Source organism: Panthera pardus, unplaced genomic scaffold (genome assembly GCF_024362965.1).
Source record: "Panthera pardus isolate Hobbes unplaced genomic scaffold, ASM2436296v1 HiC_scaffold_17, whole genome shotgun sequence".
In the NCBI taxonomy this organism is placed as follows: domain Eukaryota; kingdom Metazoa; phylum Chordata; class Mammalia; order Carnivora; family Felidae; genus Panthera; species Panthera pardus.
Genome location: NW_026526732.1, coordinates 50545290 through 50563547, shown reverse-complemented (window position 1 = coordinate 50563547; position 18258 = coordinate 50545290). Strand labels below are relative to the sequence as shown.

Below are 18258 nucleotides of genomic sequence, written 5' to 3'. Positions count from 1 at the left end.
TAATTAGTATCTCTTCAGGTTAGAGGCATTGCGAGAAAGCCACAGAAAACACATATGAGATTTTAAGTAATAATATGTTTATGTCTGAAATGCATTGTAAATATCACTTTCTTCTGTGTGGAGCACCTTTTACCATAAAAATGATGCTCTAGTACAGAAGTAAATTAGTAAGGAAAATTATTTTTAAATAATAAAAGCAAGTTTCCAAATAGTATATAGAGTGGCATTCTATTTTCATTAAAGTTATATATTTAAAATAAAAATAATGTAAGTTTACAGCAAAGTGTTTTTTCCTAGGTAACGAGATTATAAAAGGTTTTTATTCTTTTGTGCTTTTTTTTTTTTCTTATCTGTATCTTCTCATTTTTCTATAATAATCATGTATTACTTTTGTAATCAAAATCACTCAGGTGAGGTTGAGGCTTTCTTTTTGTTTAAGTGGAGAAATATTTAATTCGACCTCACATGATCTGAACCCTGACGGATGTAGCTTTGAATCCTGGGTCTGCTTCCTTTTGGAGCTGTGCCTTTTGGAGCAAGTTCCCAAACCTTGACAAGCCTCAGGGTTCACACTCATCTGAAGGCAATGGTGATATTTTCCCACATGACAGAATGTACGTAAAACACAGTCCAGTGGCTAGTATGTCGTAGCTCTGATGGTGCTGATGACAGGGATTCTCGATGGAAGATACCCCCCCTGGCTGGGGTTTTGGTGCACTCTGGTACAGTAGTTGGATTTGCTCCATGTAGTAAAACACTCTCATCCAGCAGTATCTGTTAACTTTCACTATACCAGGGAAGGCAAGCCCATCTTCTTAAGCCCATCTTCCCAAGCCCATCTTCTTAAGATGCCACTGTAGTCCCAGACTGGGCAAAATGAGTGCTCTTGTGTCTCTATTTGGCTTGTTGGTCTCCCTACTTGTGCCATAAGAATGACACGGCATGTAACAATTAGGGCCAGAGAAACCCAGTAATCAGATTAGGGCATGCTTATTAATGAAGAATGATGTCCACAAGAAAGTAGGTTACCAAACAGTATAAGCAGCATGATCCCATTAAAACACACATGCACGTGTGTGCACACACACACAAGATAGGAGGAAAATGCTCTCAGATTTAATGGTCACCCTTAGATGGTATGATTATAGCTTTTATAATTCTTTCTCAGTGTGTGTGTGTGTGTGTGTGTGTGTGTGTGTGTGTGTGTGATGAACATAGTTTCTTTTGTCATCAGAAAACAATATTTATTTATAAAAGGGCTGATAAGGAGTCATGTATTCCTTCTTCAAAGCTTTATTTTAATCCCAGTGAATAAACAGATGAAGCTTAAGTTCTTGTCTGTGATCCTTACCTCTCTCCGTGGCTTGTAGTCGCTTAATGGCATCATTCAATCTGTTTTTAAGAGCACTCTTCCTTGCTAGAGCTCCACCCACACGCCTGTTGGTATCAGCTACTGCCTCATCGTTACCTATGGAGAAGAAGCCAAAAAAAGGTACCAGTAAAGCCAAGATGCTAGGGGGAAAAAAACATCTCCATTTCAACAAGGAAAATTCTGATCTATATCACGGAATCATCTGTAAAATTCTCAATATGATATGAACATAGAACACCAGTTCTGGAAAGTGGCATCTCAGTTAAGAGGTACAGGATTATAGAAAAGTAGTAACACTGCTTGGGAATGATTTAGGATGCCATAAAGTGACTCGTGAAAGGTCTAGAGATAATGGCTAACTTCTTTGAAAAATATAGCACTGCTGTGACTAATAACTCCTAGCAGCATGGTTGATAAAGAGCTGAAAAGAAAAGATCTACCTCTATTTATGGTGATGACTGTTATATAAGAAGAATTCTTGTTTATGGTTTTAATAAAATTTTAATTGATGTACAACATACATCTAGAAAAGGGGGCACATTATAAATGCACAGCTTGATGAATGTTCACAAACTGAGCACAGCATATAAGCAGTATCAAGTCAAGAAAGTAGAACATTATTGGTCCTCCTAGTTTCCTGGGATCTCTGTGATTTCCCAAGGATGACCACTATTCTGAATGCTATCTCTGTTAGTTGTATCTGTTCTTTTTTTTTTTTTTTTTAACGTTTATTTATTTTTGAGACAGAGAGAGACAGAGCATGAACGGGGGAGGGTCAGAGAGAGGGAGACACAGAATCGGAAACAGGCTCCAGGCTCCGAGCTGTCAGCACAGAGCCTGACGCGGGGCTCGAACTCACGGACCGCGAGATCGTGACCTGAGCCAAAGTCGGCCGCTCAACTGACTGAGCCACCCAGGCGCCCCAGTTGTGTCTGTTCTTAAGCTTTATTCAAAAGAAATGATACAGTATTGTAATTTTCTACATCTTTTGTATCTCTGTCTTAATTTCTGTAGAGTTAGAAGTCTTAATATCTGGTAGTTTAAGTCTTCCAGCTTTGTTTTATTCTTCAAGGATTGTGCTAGCTTCTTAGCTCCTCCCACCCTCATTTCCATAGAAATTCTAGAGTCATCCTCTATATATGCATACAGTTCTGGTACTTCAGATGGTATTATATTGACTCTACAGATAAATTTGGCAGAATTGTCATTTTTACAAATTTAAGTCTTCTAGTTAATAAATACACTTTTTATTTATTTTTATTTAGATCTAAATTCTCATTTTGATCTCCATTTATTTAGATCATCTTTAATAAGATTAGAGATCTTATATTTCATCAGCTTTATTCCTAGGTATTTTATGATATTGTAAATGGTGTTATTTTACAAAGTTAATTTCTAATTTTGTTGTACATAGAATTAAACCAGATTTTTTACACACTGAATTGGTAATGTGGGGGGTATCTTTGTCTTGTTTCCAGTCTTAGTGGGCAAACTTTAAATACTTCAGTATTAATATGCTTGATGACCATTATTTTATTATTATTTCTTAGATTACAGAGGTTTCCTTGTATTCTTAGTTTGCTACAAGTTTTTTAAAAACATGAATGGGTATTGAGTTTTGGTAAATGATCTTCCTGCATGTGGTGACATGATCATATGAATTTTCTCCCATATTCCTAAAATGTGGTGAATTACTATTGATGTTTTAAATGTTAAACTATCCCTGAAATCTTGGAATAAACTTAACTTGATCATGTATTATCACTTCTATGTGTGTTAGATTTGATCTGCTAATATTTCGATCAGAATTTTCACATCTCTGTGAGAGAATGTGGCTTATAATTTTCCTTTTTTATAATGTTCTTATCAGGTTTTGTATCTTAGTTTTGTTGGCTTAATACAACAAGTTAGAGAATATTTCCCCTTTTTCTGTTTCCTGGAAGAATTTATACACAAGTGGTGTTACTTAAATGTTTGGAAGAATTCACGGGGAAAGCCATCTGACGCTTGAGATTTCTTTGTGGGAAGGGTTTAATGACTGATTAAATGTATACATATTATTTACATATAGGCCTATCAGATTTTCTTAGTCTTTTTCTTACAAAACTATTCTTGAAAGTGTGCTTATAGCATAGAATCATAATGGGTTATTTTGGAGCAAATCCAAGCAAGTCATGATGTAGTATCTTGTTGTCTGAACTGAAGGATGAACTTTCCCAAGAATTCTTGGTTCATGCTTTGTTTATTTCCAAAGCATCAGGAACTTTATGCTTTTGGACAGACAGAGAAATAATTTCTTCACCTCCTATTATACTCTTTTTCTCTCCTATAGGCTTGTAAATATACTGTCTCCCATGGTGTACTTTCTCTTTCTATTATACGGTCTTTGCGTGCTGCTTTGTTATTTGGTTATTTTCCCCCTTTGTGTATAGTGGGTATACAATGAGTGATGCTGAATTGATTCTGTCACCAAGTACAATGTAAACAAAGTACAAGCACGTCTTTCTCATTTCCTCTGGGTAATGCCAAAAATTTTCCAGAATTTAAGGAGGGACTTAAACATACTTTGTACTTGAATTATATCCCCTCTCCCTCTTTTAGTTTTGTTTTTTAAATATTTTTAATACAAACAATCTTTTCAGCTCTTCCTTTTGGGTCTTATAGCTGCAAAAAACACTGGCTGATACACCAAGAAAGAATATATTCAACTCTATATTTGGAGCCCTTGATAAAAATAGGTGAAAAAAATTCTACTTTGGGCTGGAAGTTGATAAGAAAAAAATGTTTCACAAAAAGTCTGTCCTATTTGAAACTTATTGTTTTACATAAACATTTTTCATTTTACAAATGAATTCAGTAGAATTCTCCTTTAAATAGCGGCTTCCTGAGTTTATTATAGGTTGCTAACTATTTCATAGAGATAATGAAGAAAAGGAAGTCTGGGATATAAAGATTACTAATTGTTGAAAGTCATTTGGAAATGAATTAACAGTAATTTGAAATTGTAATGAAACTCAGTAGATGAATATAGTTTAATCTGAAAATCTGAATTTATATCACCAATGTGCGTTATCTAAAGGGAGGCAAAGTTCTGGTCCACGCAGTCCTAACTCCCCATTGGTGTCCCTTTTGCAAACAAATATGTGAAGAAATTTAAGCAAACAAGATCATGAAATACGTGACCAGCACTGCGAAATATTCAGAGACCTATACGGAGAGATTTTCTCTGTACTTAAAATATAGAACTTTGAAGAGATACCATTACCAGAAAAGAAAAATTGTTTTCATGAGGTTCAATAACTCAATAATGACAAGATTAAGAAAATTGCAAATTATCAAGGAGGATAAAATATTTAAGTCACTGTCATGAAGATCCACATATTCTGGTCTTCACATCACAAGAAACAAAGCAGTATATAGACATGGCAACATTTACCTAAAAATATTTTCCTTTTTAAGAGCACACTTAATGTGATGAGCACAGAGCAATGTACAGAGTTGTTGAATCATTGTATTGTACACACAAAACTAATATGACAATGCATGTTAATCATACTTCAGTAAAAAATATATTTTACTTTTAATATTCTCAATTTTTGCAGGTAATATTCTAATTCTTTTCTAAAAAGTAAGTTCAAGATTAGACTTATATAATTAACTAGAACATTTTTATTGCCTTTCTTTACCCAGCAAGCATAAAACAATAGTTGCTTTATCATAGCTGTTTAAATATTTAGCATATAAGAAAACAAATGCATTTTTTTCTCTAGGTAGTGCTCTTTGTAAAAAAAAAAAAAAAAGAAAACATACGGTTAGAATTGAGATTGATTGCTTTGATAAAATTATGTGACGTTTTTTGTTGCAAACTTGGTCTTTTTTTCGGGTGGTAGTTAGAAGTTAGCTGGATAATGGATTTCCATCCTCATTAGTCAGTGAGCCCCCATACTCAGGTATGAGGTCATTGGCTCAGAGATGATTAATGTTTAGTGAAATTCTTAATCACTGCAATTGTTTTTAAGAGTAGCTCCCAAGATTCAGAATTGACAAAAATGATTTCACTTTTATTTTTTCTTCGCTCTCTCATTTTGGATGGGCTTGCTTTCACACACGCAAACACTAGCCTTTGGAAATGCTTCTTCCCATATGGCCATTAGGCTTGTCCCAAATATCGTAAACTTGTAGAACACAAATACAGAAAAGAGCCAATAACCAGATGGCTGTGTGGTGTCCTATCTTCCTAACTCTCCCAATGCTTATTCATTAATTCATGTAAAAATTTAAAGGGTCTTCTGAATTGTCCAAGGAAGACTGACTTATGTCCAATATAGTTTTAGTGTTAAGTGTATTTAATGGCATCATCTCCATGAAAATTGGTATTTATGGTAAATTTCTATTAATTAGCCTACTTTATTAGCAAGAGTATTTACCACATGTTTCACTACATGGAAGGTTTTTTTTTTTTTTTTTAAAAACCACAATTTATTTTAAAATATCCAATCTTTGCTTCTTTTATACCTTGAATTTCAGCAGGAACTACTAATGTGCTATTCAGTTGAAAGATGATTTGTTTTTAGAAACTTAAATATAGAGAACAGAAGGTTGCTGGAGGGGGAATGGGCTAAATGGGTAAGGGGCATTAAGGAATCTACTCCTGAAATCACTGTTACATTATATGCTAACTAACTTGGATGTAAATTAAACAATAAATAAATTAATTAAAAAAATAAAATGTGGAAAATAATGTAAAAAAAAGATCATTTGTTTTTTAATCTTAGGATTTTGAAATCTTTATCCACATGCAGAAGCACTGTATGAAAGGAGAGAAGCAGCTATAAATCAGAAGGAAGGTAGAAAACATATTTACTAGGGTCTGTCTTTGCTTGTAGTTCTCTGGCTTGATTGAGGAGGTTCTCGCTCTCATCCTTATGGTAAATAATTTGAGTATCAATCCCACTCACAGCCTACAAAGGAATTGTATGGAAAGAATAAGAATGACAGCAGAAGAAACCCACTTCTCATGGATTGAAGATTTAAATGACACCGTTTCTCTGCTAAACACCAAGCAAGACTCGTACAACTTCATTTCCATAGCTCAAAATCAAAGTCAAATGTGAACAGGAAAAGATAAAGTGCATGACGTTTTCACGGTAAACATTTTTCAAGGAAAATTCAGTGAATCTAGAACAGTGCCTGGTCAAGTCCCCTCTGAAGTACTTGTCAAATAGAAGCCACTCAATAAATAGTTTTCGAGTTGAAAAAATGTGAATGTATGCATAAAGCAACTTCTCTATCAGCATGGGGTAATCTTAAATATGGTTTATTCAGGGACTGTGGTTTAAAAATGCTGTCAAAAAGACACTGGCATTTGCTGACAGGAGTATGGCACATCTTGAACTACTGAAACCTTCATAACACAAATAAAATGCTGTTTTCTTAGTTTTCTTGCCCTTTCTGCCATTTGTATTACACTGGAAGCTCAAGAGATGACATTAGAAAACAGAAAACTCATAAGCTGGGAAACGGCAGCATGTAAATGAACTTTAAAATAAGGGAATACTCGGTGTGTGTGTGTGTGTGTGTGTGTGTGTGTGTGTGTACCTAGCTGGCTCTGTTGGTGGAGCGTGTGACTCTGTCTTGGAGTTGTGAGTTCTAGCCCCATGTTGGGTGTAGAGATTACTTCAAAACAAAATCTTAAAAAAATAAGGGAACACTCACATCATAAATTCGGTCAGTGATGTTCAAAGCCAATTCTGCTGTGTCATTGGCTTCACTAACATAATTGGCAATATTTTCATAGACATTTGAAGCGTCCAAAGCCTTCTGTACCAGCCCGTTCATATCTGAACTGTGCAAATTCCTGTAAAAGAAGAAACTCGTCCTTTTTCTCTTTCTTACTTTTTTGGGAAATGGGACCATTGTTATGGCTTGATTGGAATACTTCCGGGACCACAGGGACCTCCTTCCTGTTATTTAAAGTCACTTGGCTTGGAAAGGTTTTCCCGAGCTGCCTTTCCTAGGAGCACATCTTCTTTGCTTTCCTCTGCCTTTGGTGCCCCTAAGACTTTACCCCATTTTGGCTTCATGGAAGCTGTTTGCCTGGCAGTGGCCACAGGAAAAAAGAATGATGATTTAAATCAGCCCTCTGCACCTCTTCAAGCAACGGCTTGTTTATATTGTGGCAGTCAGGCAGAGGAATGAACCCACAGTCCTCCCTCACCTACTTACCCAAATCAGCGTTGTTACTTTCTACCCATAGAAGAAACCAAGGCTCTCAGAGAGGGTGCATAGCCACAGCGTGGTGTTAGGTCTTAGTTGCACTCTATTTACCTAACCTTTTGTTCACTTTATAAAACATCATATTTTCCCTTAAGAAGGGGAATGACACATACTGAGCATCTATATGCAGATACTGGGCTGGACTTGTTCTATATAGTACGTCTTTAATTCTTATCACACCCATGAAGTAGACATTGTTATTCCCTTTTTATAGAAGGAACCAGGATACAGGTTGTTACGACTTGTCTCACTCCTACGGCCCAGCTGCTTCTCTGAAGTGCAAAGCCCTACTCATGCCCATTTCCTCCCTTGCCCCATACACCATGTTTTCTGCCTTTACCCCTTTCTGGACTCCTTCAGGTTCATCTAATATTTCTTGGGTACCCATCATGCAGAGGGCGCTCTCACATAGTGGCTGATAACGCTTCATGTCGCAGAGGATTGATGTGAGGTACAACAGGGATAAAATATGTGAAATGCTTGCTACCATGCCTGTCATCCAACAAACATCAGGGTTTATTATTATACCGGAACTATTTCTTGAACTGGAATTTCAAATTCTAAATATATTCATAGAATAATTCACTTTATTGACACTTTTTCCTCCATAATATAAGCACCGCTTTACTTCTGCAGCTCATCCTGAATCCTGTGTCTCTATTTTATTCCGTTTTATTTATTTATTTTTAAAAAGAACTTTAAGTTTTTGATTTTATTTGTTTATTTGAGAGACAGAGAGACAGCACGAGTGGAGGAGGGGCAGAGAGAGAAGGAGAGAGAGAGAATCCCAAGCAAGCTCTGTGCTGACAGTGCAGAGCCTGATGTGGGGCTTGAACTCATGAAACTGAGATCCTGGCTTGAACTGAAATGAAGAGTTGGATGCTTAACTGATTTGAGCCACCCAGGCGCCCCTCAATTTTATTCAGTTTTAAATCCACCAGTGCCACATTTTCTCAGTTCATGGCTTAGTTCATGGCTAGTATCATTTTATTCATCAGTAACTTCCGGAAGATTCTCTGTGACCCAGTATGTGACATTGCAGATCCCACACTGGCTCACCACTTCCAACTGTCCTGACCTATTAAGCTGTGCGCTGTTTTGGGCTCCGAGTGACTTTTTCTGTATTGCTTTGGCTACTTTCCTCTCTTTTGTCCAAGGTCGTCATCATTCTTTCCTCTCCAGGAGGGCTGACTTATCCATTAGGCATCATAGAGCCCCACAAAGATATGTTCACTTTAATTTTTTTTAAATCAGAAGAACAATGAGGATACTAAAATGATTACATTAGTTTTTATAACAATGTTATCATGACATATAATTTTAAATATTTTTATGGAGGAAGGGGCCCACAGAGGCAAAAGTACCTAGGGCCCATGAAAGTCATAATGCAACTCTGCTCTGCGGAGGTAGTTCTAATCCAAATACTTGGCACTTTTTCCTACCCATAAGCCCTTGTTCTTAGAAATGGCACAGAGAGTAAAATCAGCAAGTTTAAAAAAAAAGGGATAGAAAGAATAAAATGCTACAAGTATTCATTAATATTTTTAAATTGTGCTGGCTAGAATATTAAGATATAAGAAAGAGCTTGAAACAAAGCCTTTAGAGGTGCGTGGGTGGCTCAGTCGGTTAAGTGTCTGACTCTTTTTTTTTTTTTTTAATTTTTTTAACATTTATTTGTTATTGAGAGACAGAGAGACACAGAGCATGAGCAGGGGAGGGGCCGAGAGATGGACAGACACAGAATCTGAAGCAGGCTCCAGGCTCTGAGCTGTCAGCACAGAGCCTGATGCGGGATTTGAACTCACAAACTGTGAGATCATGACCTGAGCCGAAGGTGGACGCTTAACCAACTGAGCCACGCAGGGGCCCCAAGTGTCTGACTCTTGATTTCTGCTCAGGTCATGATCTTATGATTCATGGGCTCAAGCCCTGCATTGGGCTCTGTGCTGTCAGCACAGCTTGGGATTCTCTCTCTCCCTCTCTCTCTCTCTGCCCCTCCCCCGCTTGCTCTCTCTGTCTCTCTTTCAAAATAAATAAATAAACTTAAAAAAAAAAAAGAAACAAAGTCTTTAATACTCTGTTTTCATTACTAGGCACAAAACAGGTACTGCATCAATACACAAAATAAAAATGTGCTTTTGAAATGGAAATTTCTTGATGAATTATGTTTATTTCTGTTTGAGGCACAAGAAGCAAATTATTGGGTCACCAGATAGATGATGAAGAATATTCACATTTTGAGGGGAGGACATCTAGAAATTTGGATGTTTCACTGAATATATTCAGTCTGAAATATCTTAAATGCAAAAGTGATTTCAGGGTGATTGATATTTCTGATCAGGTTTTCATGTAAAGCATGGGTAACTTACTTAGAATCATCCTAGAACACTGTTTCAGGGTGGCATTTAGTGAAAGTATGTGTTGGAACCCTATTAATAGGACATAGTCACTGAAATAAAGGGTAAAAGGAAAATGAAGACAGGAGCGCTGGGTGGCTCAGTCGTTAAGTGTCCGACTTCGGCTCGGGACATGATCTCACAGTTTGTGAGTTCAAGCCCTGCATTGGGCTCTGTGCTGATAGCTCAGAGCCTGGAGTCTGCTTTGTATTCTGTGTCTCCCTCTCTCTCTGCCCCTTCCCTGCTTGTGCTCTCTCTCTCTCTCTCAAAAATAAATAAACATTAAAAATTAAAAAAAAGAAAAAAGAAAAATGAAGACAGCCATAGGAGGGAATCTCGAAAACAATGTTATTCCAATACAGCACATTATCCAAATAATATTTTATCCAAGCTCCATTTTATTGGCTTGATCAAAATCACATTTACTGGAAGCATGATGCTAAGGTGGATACAATGCCATTTTGTACATGAAGATTTTGCATAACATCTATTTCTCCCTCTCTCTCTCTCTCTCTCTCTCTCTCTCTCCTCTCTTTCCTTCAATTCTCAGAAGATTTGGAGGGATATTTGAAAATTTTGACAATCAGGAATAAAAAGGTAGTTTAAGTTTTGAACAAGAGTTAAATTGGTTCTTAATTTATCCATGACCTTTACTGATCCTTATTTCTAATTGCCAGATTTGTAGTCTTTCTCTATAATTATCTCATTATTTACCTATCATTTCAAGGTCATGAATTCAATTCCAGACTTTCAGTACATTTCAATTAACACTAATTGAGTGCCCAAAGGGTGTGGGACTCTCTTCTAGATACTGTGAGGAAAATTGGTAATTGATTTTCTCTTAATCAGGTGTTGAAATCAAACAGTTCCTGCTGGGCACTGTAGAATGTCCAGAGTATATACCAGAAGTCAGCTGTATTGCCAACTTCTAACCAGCTTTACTTAAGACCCTTGGGTGTGAAAGCTAATGCTGTCTGTGAAATAAATATGTGATGGTGGCAGAATTAGACCTTGTAGAGGGATCTAATTGGGACCTTGTGAAGGGACTTGATAATATTTTGTGCAGCAGTTATGTCCCTAATAAAAATGCCTTAGTTCCCCTATTAATAACTGTGGAGCAGAACCACCCCTCACAACACAGGCCTCTAATCTGACAGATTTTTTTTTTTTAATAAAAAACTCTCCCTAAAGCAATTGCAATAAACAATGATTGGCTGGCTCTTAGACCGACCAACTAACAAACCTTCAAATGAACAAACAAACACAACCCCAAGCCCAATTTGCTAATCTGTATCCCAGTAATTCTGACATGTGGAATTGAATAAAAATGAGTTATTCACTCTATGTAGTTATTTGCATTTCTAAAAACAGGATATTACCTGCTCAATTCATCAGCTTCTTGTTGAAGGTTCTGGGCATGGTCGACGGCTTCTTGGACTAAATCATGACTAAGGTTACTTAGGTTGGAGAGCTTTCCTTGTAGTTCATTTTTGGCTCCATCTATTTCTGCATAAATCCCTGATGCATTCTAAAGAAAATGTTTTAAAAAGTAAATTGTTGAACATAGAAGGACTTAAAATCTTTTTCCCTTGGAGCACCAAAAGATAATCTCTATTCCTCCTTATCATGAGGTTTAGTAAATTTCAGGCCGGGTCTATACGAGTCTAAAATACTTCAAGTAGACTTTTATCTTTTTCTCTTGCATCTTTAACTCTTTCTCTATGGATTGCTTCCCCCACTTTCAGACATGCTCTGCCTTCTCCCACCTGAAAACAAAACAAAATGAAGATAAACCAAAAAACCCCTCCATTACCCATAGATTTCCCCAATGTTATTACCTTACTTTTCTATTCACCGTATAGTAAAATATCGTCAAAAAAGTGTTTATGTTAGCTGTCTCTATTTTATCACTTTTTAACTCACTCTTTAACCCACTCCAGTCTGGTTTTTACTTCACTGCTCCAAAAAAACAGAAATTAAACTAATGATATCTATGTTACTAAATCTAATGAGCATCATTCATTTTTCCCAGTCACTCAAATAGTGATTCTCGTCATTGTCACCATTCTTAAGCCATGACCTTTTCCTTTTTCCATCTCCAACTGATTCTAAGCAGATTACTTTATTTTCTTTTTTATTTAGAAGACATCAACTAACTGTAGAAGGGAATTTTTTTTTTTTTTCTGTACTCCTGATGTTTCCTCCCTATGAAGGGAGCTCAGTCACTGAAACCTCAGACTTCTCCACCCCTTTCCTAATTCTGCTCCTAAGAAAGGGACTGGTTTATTTGATTGGTAAATTTTGGGGGGAATAACTGTGTAGTCTCTGTTCAACTCTACGCTCTGCCTCTTGGTAGCAAGCCTGAGTTTTCCTGTGTTTGTCCATAATGAAAGTTGTTCTGGGCAGAACCCCCACGTGAACCTTCCTGCAATGTTGCCTGTCTGAGCGGGCAGTTCTGCCTAATTCTGGGATTGAGTATTAGCCACGCCACTTGGCTAAGAGACCTAAAGCCATGTCCTCATCTTAGCTGCATCAGAAATGAAGGTGATGTTCTTGGGTTTCGTATTTACAATTTTATTTATTTTTCAACTCGTTTAGAACTTGGGCGCTGATAGAGGGTACTATTCTCCTCAGAGACTCCAATACCAACAAAGAAGAATCACAAACAACTCTTTGCCACCATCCTTCAGTCCCTTCCCCTCAAAGAAAACCCTATTATAGCTACATTTTCATGTACATCTTTCTCATATTTTAAGAGGAAAAGTGTTCCTTTTCTGTATAAGGCATGCTGCCCTGTTTTCTCTTCTTCTTGCTCCCTAACTAGTGGCTCCTCTCATGTATAAACATGCCCAGTTAACCTCTCCCATTAAAAACAAACAAACAAAACCTATTCCTTGACTCTAGCTTCCCCTCCAGCTTCTTTTCTTTGTTGATTGAGTGCATTCCACAGAAATGGTTCTTGCCAAGGTCCCCAGTGTCAGACACCCTGTTGCCAGATCCATTCGACACTTTCCTGCTTTATGTACTGGATTTATTTCTGGTTTGTGACGGTGTTAGTCATTGTCGTTCCCCCAAAACTCTCTCTTTCCTTAGCTTCTGTGACACTGTTCTCTCCTGGGTCTCCTTTTTCACTGTCCAGGAAGGAGACTTCAAAAGCTGGTGTTGCTCAGGCTTGACTCAGACCTTTCCTCTATGAATAATCTAACTTAGCTCTGCCAGCCTAGTCTTTCAAGTCTTCTAACCCACTCTGCACCATCCGACAGGAATGGCCATCTTTCTATTAAGCAAATCTGCTCATGTTATTTTCCCTCTCAAAATCAGCCAATTGCTCTGCAGGAACACATTTGATTACTCAGGTGGCTTCATCAACTGATCCCTCCTCTTTCCAATCTCATCATTTCTCACCCGTCCCCACGCCATTATGTACCATGGTCAAACCTTCAGTAACCGATGCTTTAATGCTCCCTGATTTTTTTCTGGCCGCTGTACCTTTGCATATAATATTTTCTCTATCCAGGATAACTTTGCTTTCTTTTTTGTCTGACCCACCTGGAAAAGTTCTATGAATCCTTCCAGTTTCAGCTGAAATATCACTTCCTTTATGAAGCTATCCTTAATTTCTCCAGGATGAGTTCAGTGTTGTTATATATTTCTACTGTTCATGTATCACACTACTATAATAATTTGCATGATTATTCCACCCACCAGACTACATAATTGTGGAAGGCAAGATTTGTGTCTAATTTATTTTTGTATTCTCAGAATGTAGCATAGTTCTTAGCACAAAGGGTTTATTTCTGTGGAGACAGTATTAAGTCTCTAGCTATTTGGTAGATCATCTGGGAAACAACTTTGAAGAAAATTATATTTAGTTGTATAAGCAGAAAGAATACCATAGACATTCCACCTTTACTTATTAATTAATTAAATAAATATTCAGCATATGCCCACTGTGTGCCAGGCACTCTTTTAGGAGATAGAATGCATAACTATGAATATAGTCTCTGCTTTCAGGGAATTTACAACCTAGTGGGAATATATAGATTATAGATAAATGGTCAAATAATTGAACAAGTTAATTTCAGAGAGTAAAAAGTATTTTGAATAAAATAGTATGAGTGGGATGGGTTGGAGAGTGATTGAAGGTAAAAACACCATTTGCATTGAATGTCACAAGGACGCTAGCCATTTGAAGATCTGGAGACAGCAGGTGCAAAGGTCCTGAGGTGAGGAAAAGTGTGGTGTGTTTGAAAAATAGAGCAGAGTTGGAGGGTGACAGAGAGGAGTGGACTGGAAGGTAGTGAGTGGGGAAGAGATATGTGGATTGAGGTAGAGTGATGGGTCAGAGTCAGGTCACTTAGGAACCATGGTAAAATGACCTTGTTTCTTACTCTAAGTTTCACTGGAGGTTTTTGTGTGGGAGAAATAATATTTTTAAGGGATTGTTCTGCTACTGAATGGAGACTGAGTCTTGAGGGGCAAGAGTGGAGGTAAATGAATGGGTAGGAGGCTCCTTTGGCAGTTCATGCTGGAGAGCAGGTAGCCTGGACCGCAGAGTAGAAGCAGCGAAGGGAGTGGTCAGAAACCAGGACTCCTTTTGGAGATAGGGTCAATGGGTCTTATCGAAACGGGAAGGAGGAGAGAGGAGAAATCAACAATGACTCTGGAGTTTTGATTTGAGCAGATGGGGTTGTGCCGGTTACTGAGGTGGGGAAGAAGCAGGTTTTATTCAGAATGTGTTAAGTTTGATATGACTATTACACATCTAAGTGGTAGATAAAATCCCTGAGTTCTTACTGGAAAACTTTAAGTAAGCATTTGGATATGAGTCTGGAACTCAGTGGAAGTATGAAAGCTGGAGGTATAAATTGTGGGGTCATGCATATAATTGTTCTTTAAAGCCATGGGATTCAATGCAATCAGCTAGGGAGAAAGGGTAAGTACCAAAGAGGGCCCAGGACTGAGAATGGAGCCATTCATTATCAAGAGCAGGGATGGACCAACAGCTCAGGGCCACGTACAGCTTGAGGCCTGTTTCTACACAGCTCCTAGCTAAGGACATTATCTAAATTTTGGAAGAGTTGTAAAAAATAAAAACAAAAAATTAAAAAAAAACGCACAGAATAAAAGGGAGTGTGGTTATACGTGGTCTGCAGAGCCTAAAATATGTACTACACAGAGGATGTGCAGAGGTGAATCTAGCAGAGGAGGCTGGAAAAAACTCTCCAATGAGGTAGGAGGAGGACCAGGTGAGGGGGGAGGGTACTGGAGGAGCCAGGAGGAAAACTCTGAGTGTTTAAATAAGGAGAAAAGGTTAGTCAGCAAGGAGGCTAAGAATGCTGAGGAGGGAGAAGTAACCGTGGTTTTGGTTATGTTGAGTTCACTGATGACGTGGACAAGAACAGTCTCGGCGGAGGGGCGTGAAATCCCATTTGGAGTGGGTTGTGTACGGAAGGCAGCAGATGGCTGGAAGTTGGATATGTCAGCTATAAATGACTCTCGAGGTGTTTTGCTGTGAAGTTGAGCAGAGTAGAGTAATGAATGGGACAGAGATTAGAGGCATGCAGGCAAGGGCTTTCTTCTTTTAAAGGATAGGAGATACTTACACATGTTTCCATGTTGGCAGCAATGGTTCAGTAGAGAGTAAGAATGGGACCAAAGAGAAGAGAGAGGGCATACTTTCAGGGGGAAACCTGCGGCCCCGTTCTTGAGGTGGGGAAGGATGGGATTCAGAGCACAGGTGAGGAGATGAGACTTCAACAGGAGAAGGGATACTTCACTAATTATAGTAAGAAGGAAGGTAGATGTGTGCATAGAAATGCAGGTGGGCTGGTAGAACTGGGGAGAAAGATGAGGGAAATTCTCTTCTCTTTGTTCCTGTTTTTCAGTGAAGCATGAAGCAAATTCACCAGCCAGACTGATAGAAGGGAAGGTGAATTTTTCACTATGTTGGCTTCTCTGGTATGGCCATGGTGCTGGGGATACTTGGGTTTACTGGGCTATGGGGATAGAATTCTCATGTGCGTACAGTAAGGGAAGAGGTGGATAAAGAAGTTAAGGCTGTTTGCAAATAATGATTATACAGTAGTCCCCCCCTTCTCTACAGAGAATATATTCCAAGATCCTCAGTGGGTACCTAAATCTGTGAATGATACCAAACCCTGTATATACTATGTTTTTCCTATGTGTATAAGCCTATGATAAAGTTTAGTTTATCAGTTAGGTTCAGTAAGAGTGTAATAATAATGAGTAATAATAAAATAGAACAATTATCACAATATACTCTAATAAAAATTGTAAGAATGTGGTCTCTCTCTAAAAATGTCTTATTGTACTGTACTCACCCTTCTTGTGATGATGTGAGATGGTAAAACGTCTATGTGATGAGATGAATTGAGGTGAATGAGGTAGGTATTGTGATGTAGCATTAGGCTATAGGAGGGATAAGCAGGGTGGGCTGGAGGAAAAGCTTGTTGGGCAGGAGAAGTTATGGGGGCCGGAGGTCTGAGAGCTGGTGGGCTCATCCATCTCGAATTTGGTGTCACCAAGGATAGTGATGGGAGTAGGGATGGAGAGGAAGACAGGGAGCTTGGCGCTGAAACAGTCGAAGAAGAATGAGATGGTGATCAGATGACTTTAAAATGATCTCCTTTCAGTAGCTAGGAGCCACGCAGGGCACTATTGAGCACTTGAAATAGGGCTAATTCAACGGAGGAATTCCATTCTAATTTCTTTCATTTTTAGTCGTTTAAATTTAAACAGTCATATGTGGGTAGTGCCACCATGCAATGAGGGAAACTGAAAACTTCAGTCTCCTGATCCTACTTCTGTAACTCCAGTTAACTTGACAGATTTGAATTGGATTCCACTGTTGTTCTGTGACAATGAGCCGCTGTTCCGATCTGTTATAAATCCAAACCTACAGGCCACATGCATCCCTACCTTTATTATATCATCAAGTTCTGAAAGGGTCAGACGGGGTGTTGTCAGAGAATCCAAAGACGTCTTCAGAGAAGCATTCACCCCTTCCATCTGTTCCCTCACTCTCTCGTGTTGTTTCTGTGGGAAGGAAGCGTAAGATACAGCAGAAGAGAAGGTCACTGTAGAGAAAGCATCAGGCAGAATGGTCAATGTCACCTCCTGTCTTTGTGCTCAGACAAATCTAGGTTCCTCTCACGGCCCCAAGACTTAATTGCTGTGTAACTTTGGGGAATTCTACCCATATCATGCTCCGTTTTTTCATTTATAATATGGAGGTAACAAATGTAAGCACTTTGGGAGCTTTGAAGCACTTAGGTATGATTATTGCTCAAAACACCATCATCTCAAGGGGAGTGACCACTTCAGAGAGAGCCTTTGACTTTTTCTCCATAAATGTAAAAAGCGGGACACTGGATGCGGGAGTGCACAGAAGCTCTATATTCGCACTAAGTGGAAAAATGAATTAATTCAGAAAGGCATTTTATGTGTTGACTTTGGGCCAGGCACGGATAGCTCATTTGGATAGTAATAAAGCATATACAAAACATTCTTAAAGTCCTTAAAAAGATTTTTTTAAATGGCCCTACTATGAAAGCATGAAATTGTGATCTAGCTTCCTGGCACTCTGAGCTCGTAATGTTAGATGCTCAGACTTTTTGAGGAGGGAAAATGGCCCAAGTGTTAATCTATTTTTTGATGAATGCTTTCATTTCTACCTTTGCTGTTGGATTCTAGAAACAGGCATGTTGTGATTTTGAAGAAATATTAGATAGCCTCAAATGAGTTTGGAGTTTGAAAGCAACACAGAATGATACTTTAAGAGGGAAAAGTAAAAGACTCATTTTACAATCTGAGTAAAAAATGAGTCAAAGTTACTTTAGAAGTGGTAATTTGAATGGAGGTTGAAATATATGACTTATGGTATGATCTAAGATATCATGGGAATAATTACAGAAGCCCAGATATAGAAGGACACACTTCCTAGATTCATCTCAGTGTCTTTCGTGTTCCCTGCAGTCTTTTCTAATTTAGGGAAGGAAGATGGAAGCATCTTCTCCAAACACGTTGCAACAGGGGAAGATATAGGTCCAAGGACAGAAAAGAACGCCATTTGAACATCTTAATGCAAGAACCTTCCAAAATCAATTTCCCCTTGAAATCCACCAAGCTTAATACAGTGTGACTATCTGGGGTTAATTATTCTTGTCTCCACAAGCAGCGGGAGTCCCACAG

At 38.2% G+C, this 18258-nt stretch overlaps 1 protein-coding gene across 2 annotated transcripts in view; it reads right to left on the bottom strand.

Annotated features, from left to right (window-relative positions):
• Positions 1–18258, bottom strand: part of LAMA4 (laminin subunit alpha 4) — a 143647-nt gene that overhangs the window by 42422 nt on the left and 82967 nt on the right. For both annotated transcript variants that reach the window (XM_053904556.1, XM_053904557.1), the window contains exons 12-16: positions 16987–17103; positions 11424–11572; positions 7088–7229; positions 6237–6333; positions 1352–1468 (exon numbers count right to left, since the gene is read on the bottom strand). In XM_053904556.1, coding sequence (XP_053760531.1) covers positions 1352–1468; positions 6237–6333; positions 7088–7229; positions 11424–11572; positions 16987–17103 — 622 coding nt within the window. The remainder of the gene's footprint in view (positions 1–1351; positions 1469–6236; positions 6334–7087; positions 7230–11423; positions 11573–16986; positions 17104–18258) is intronic.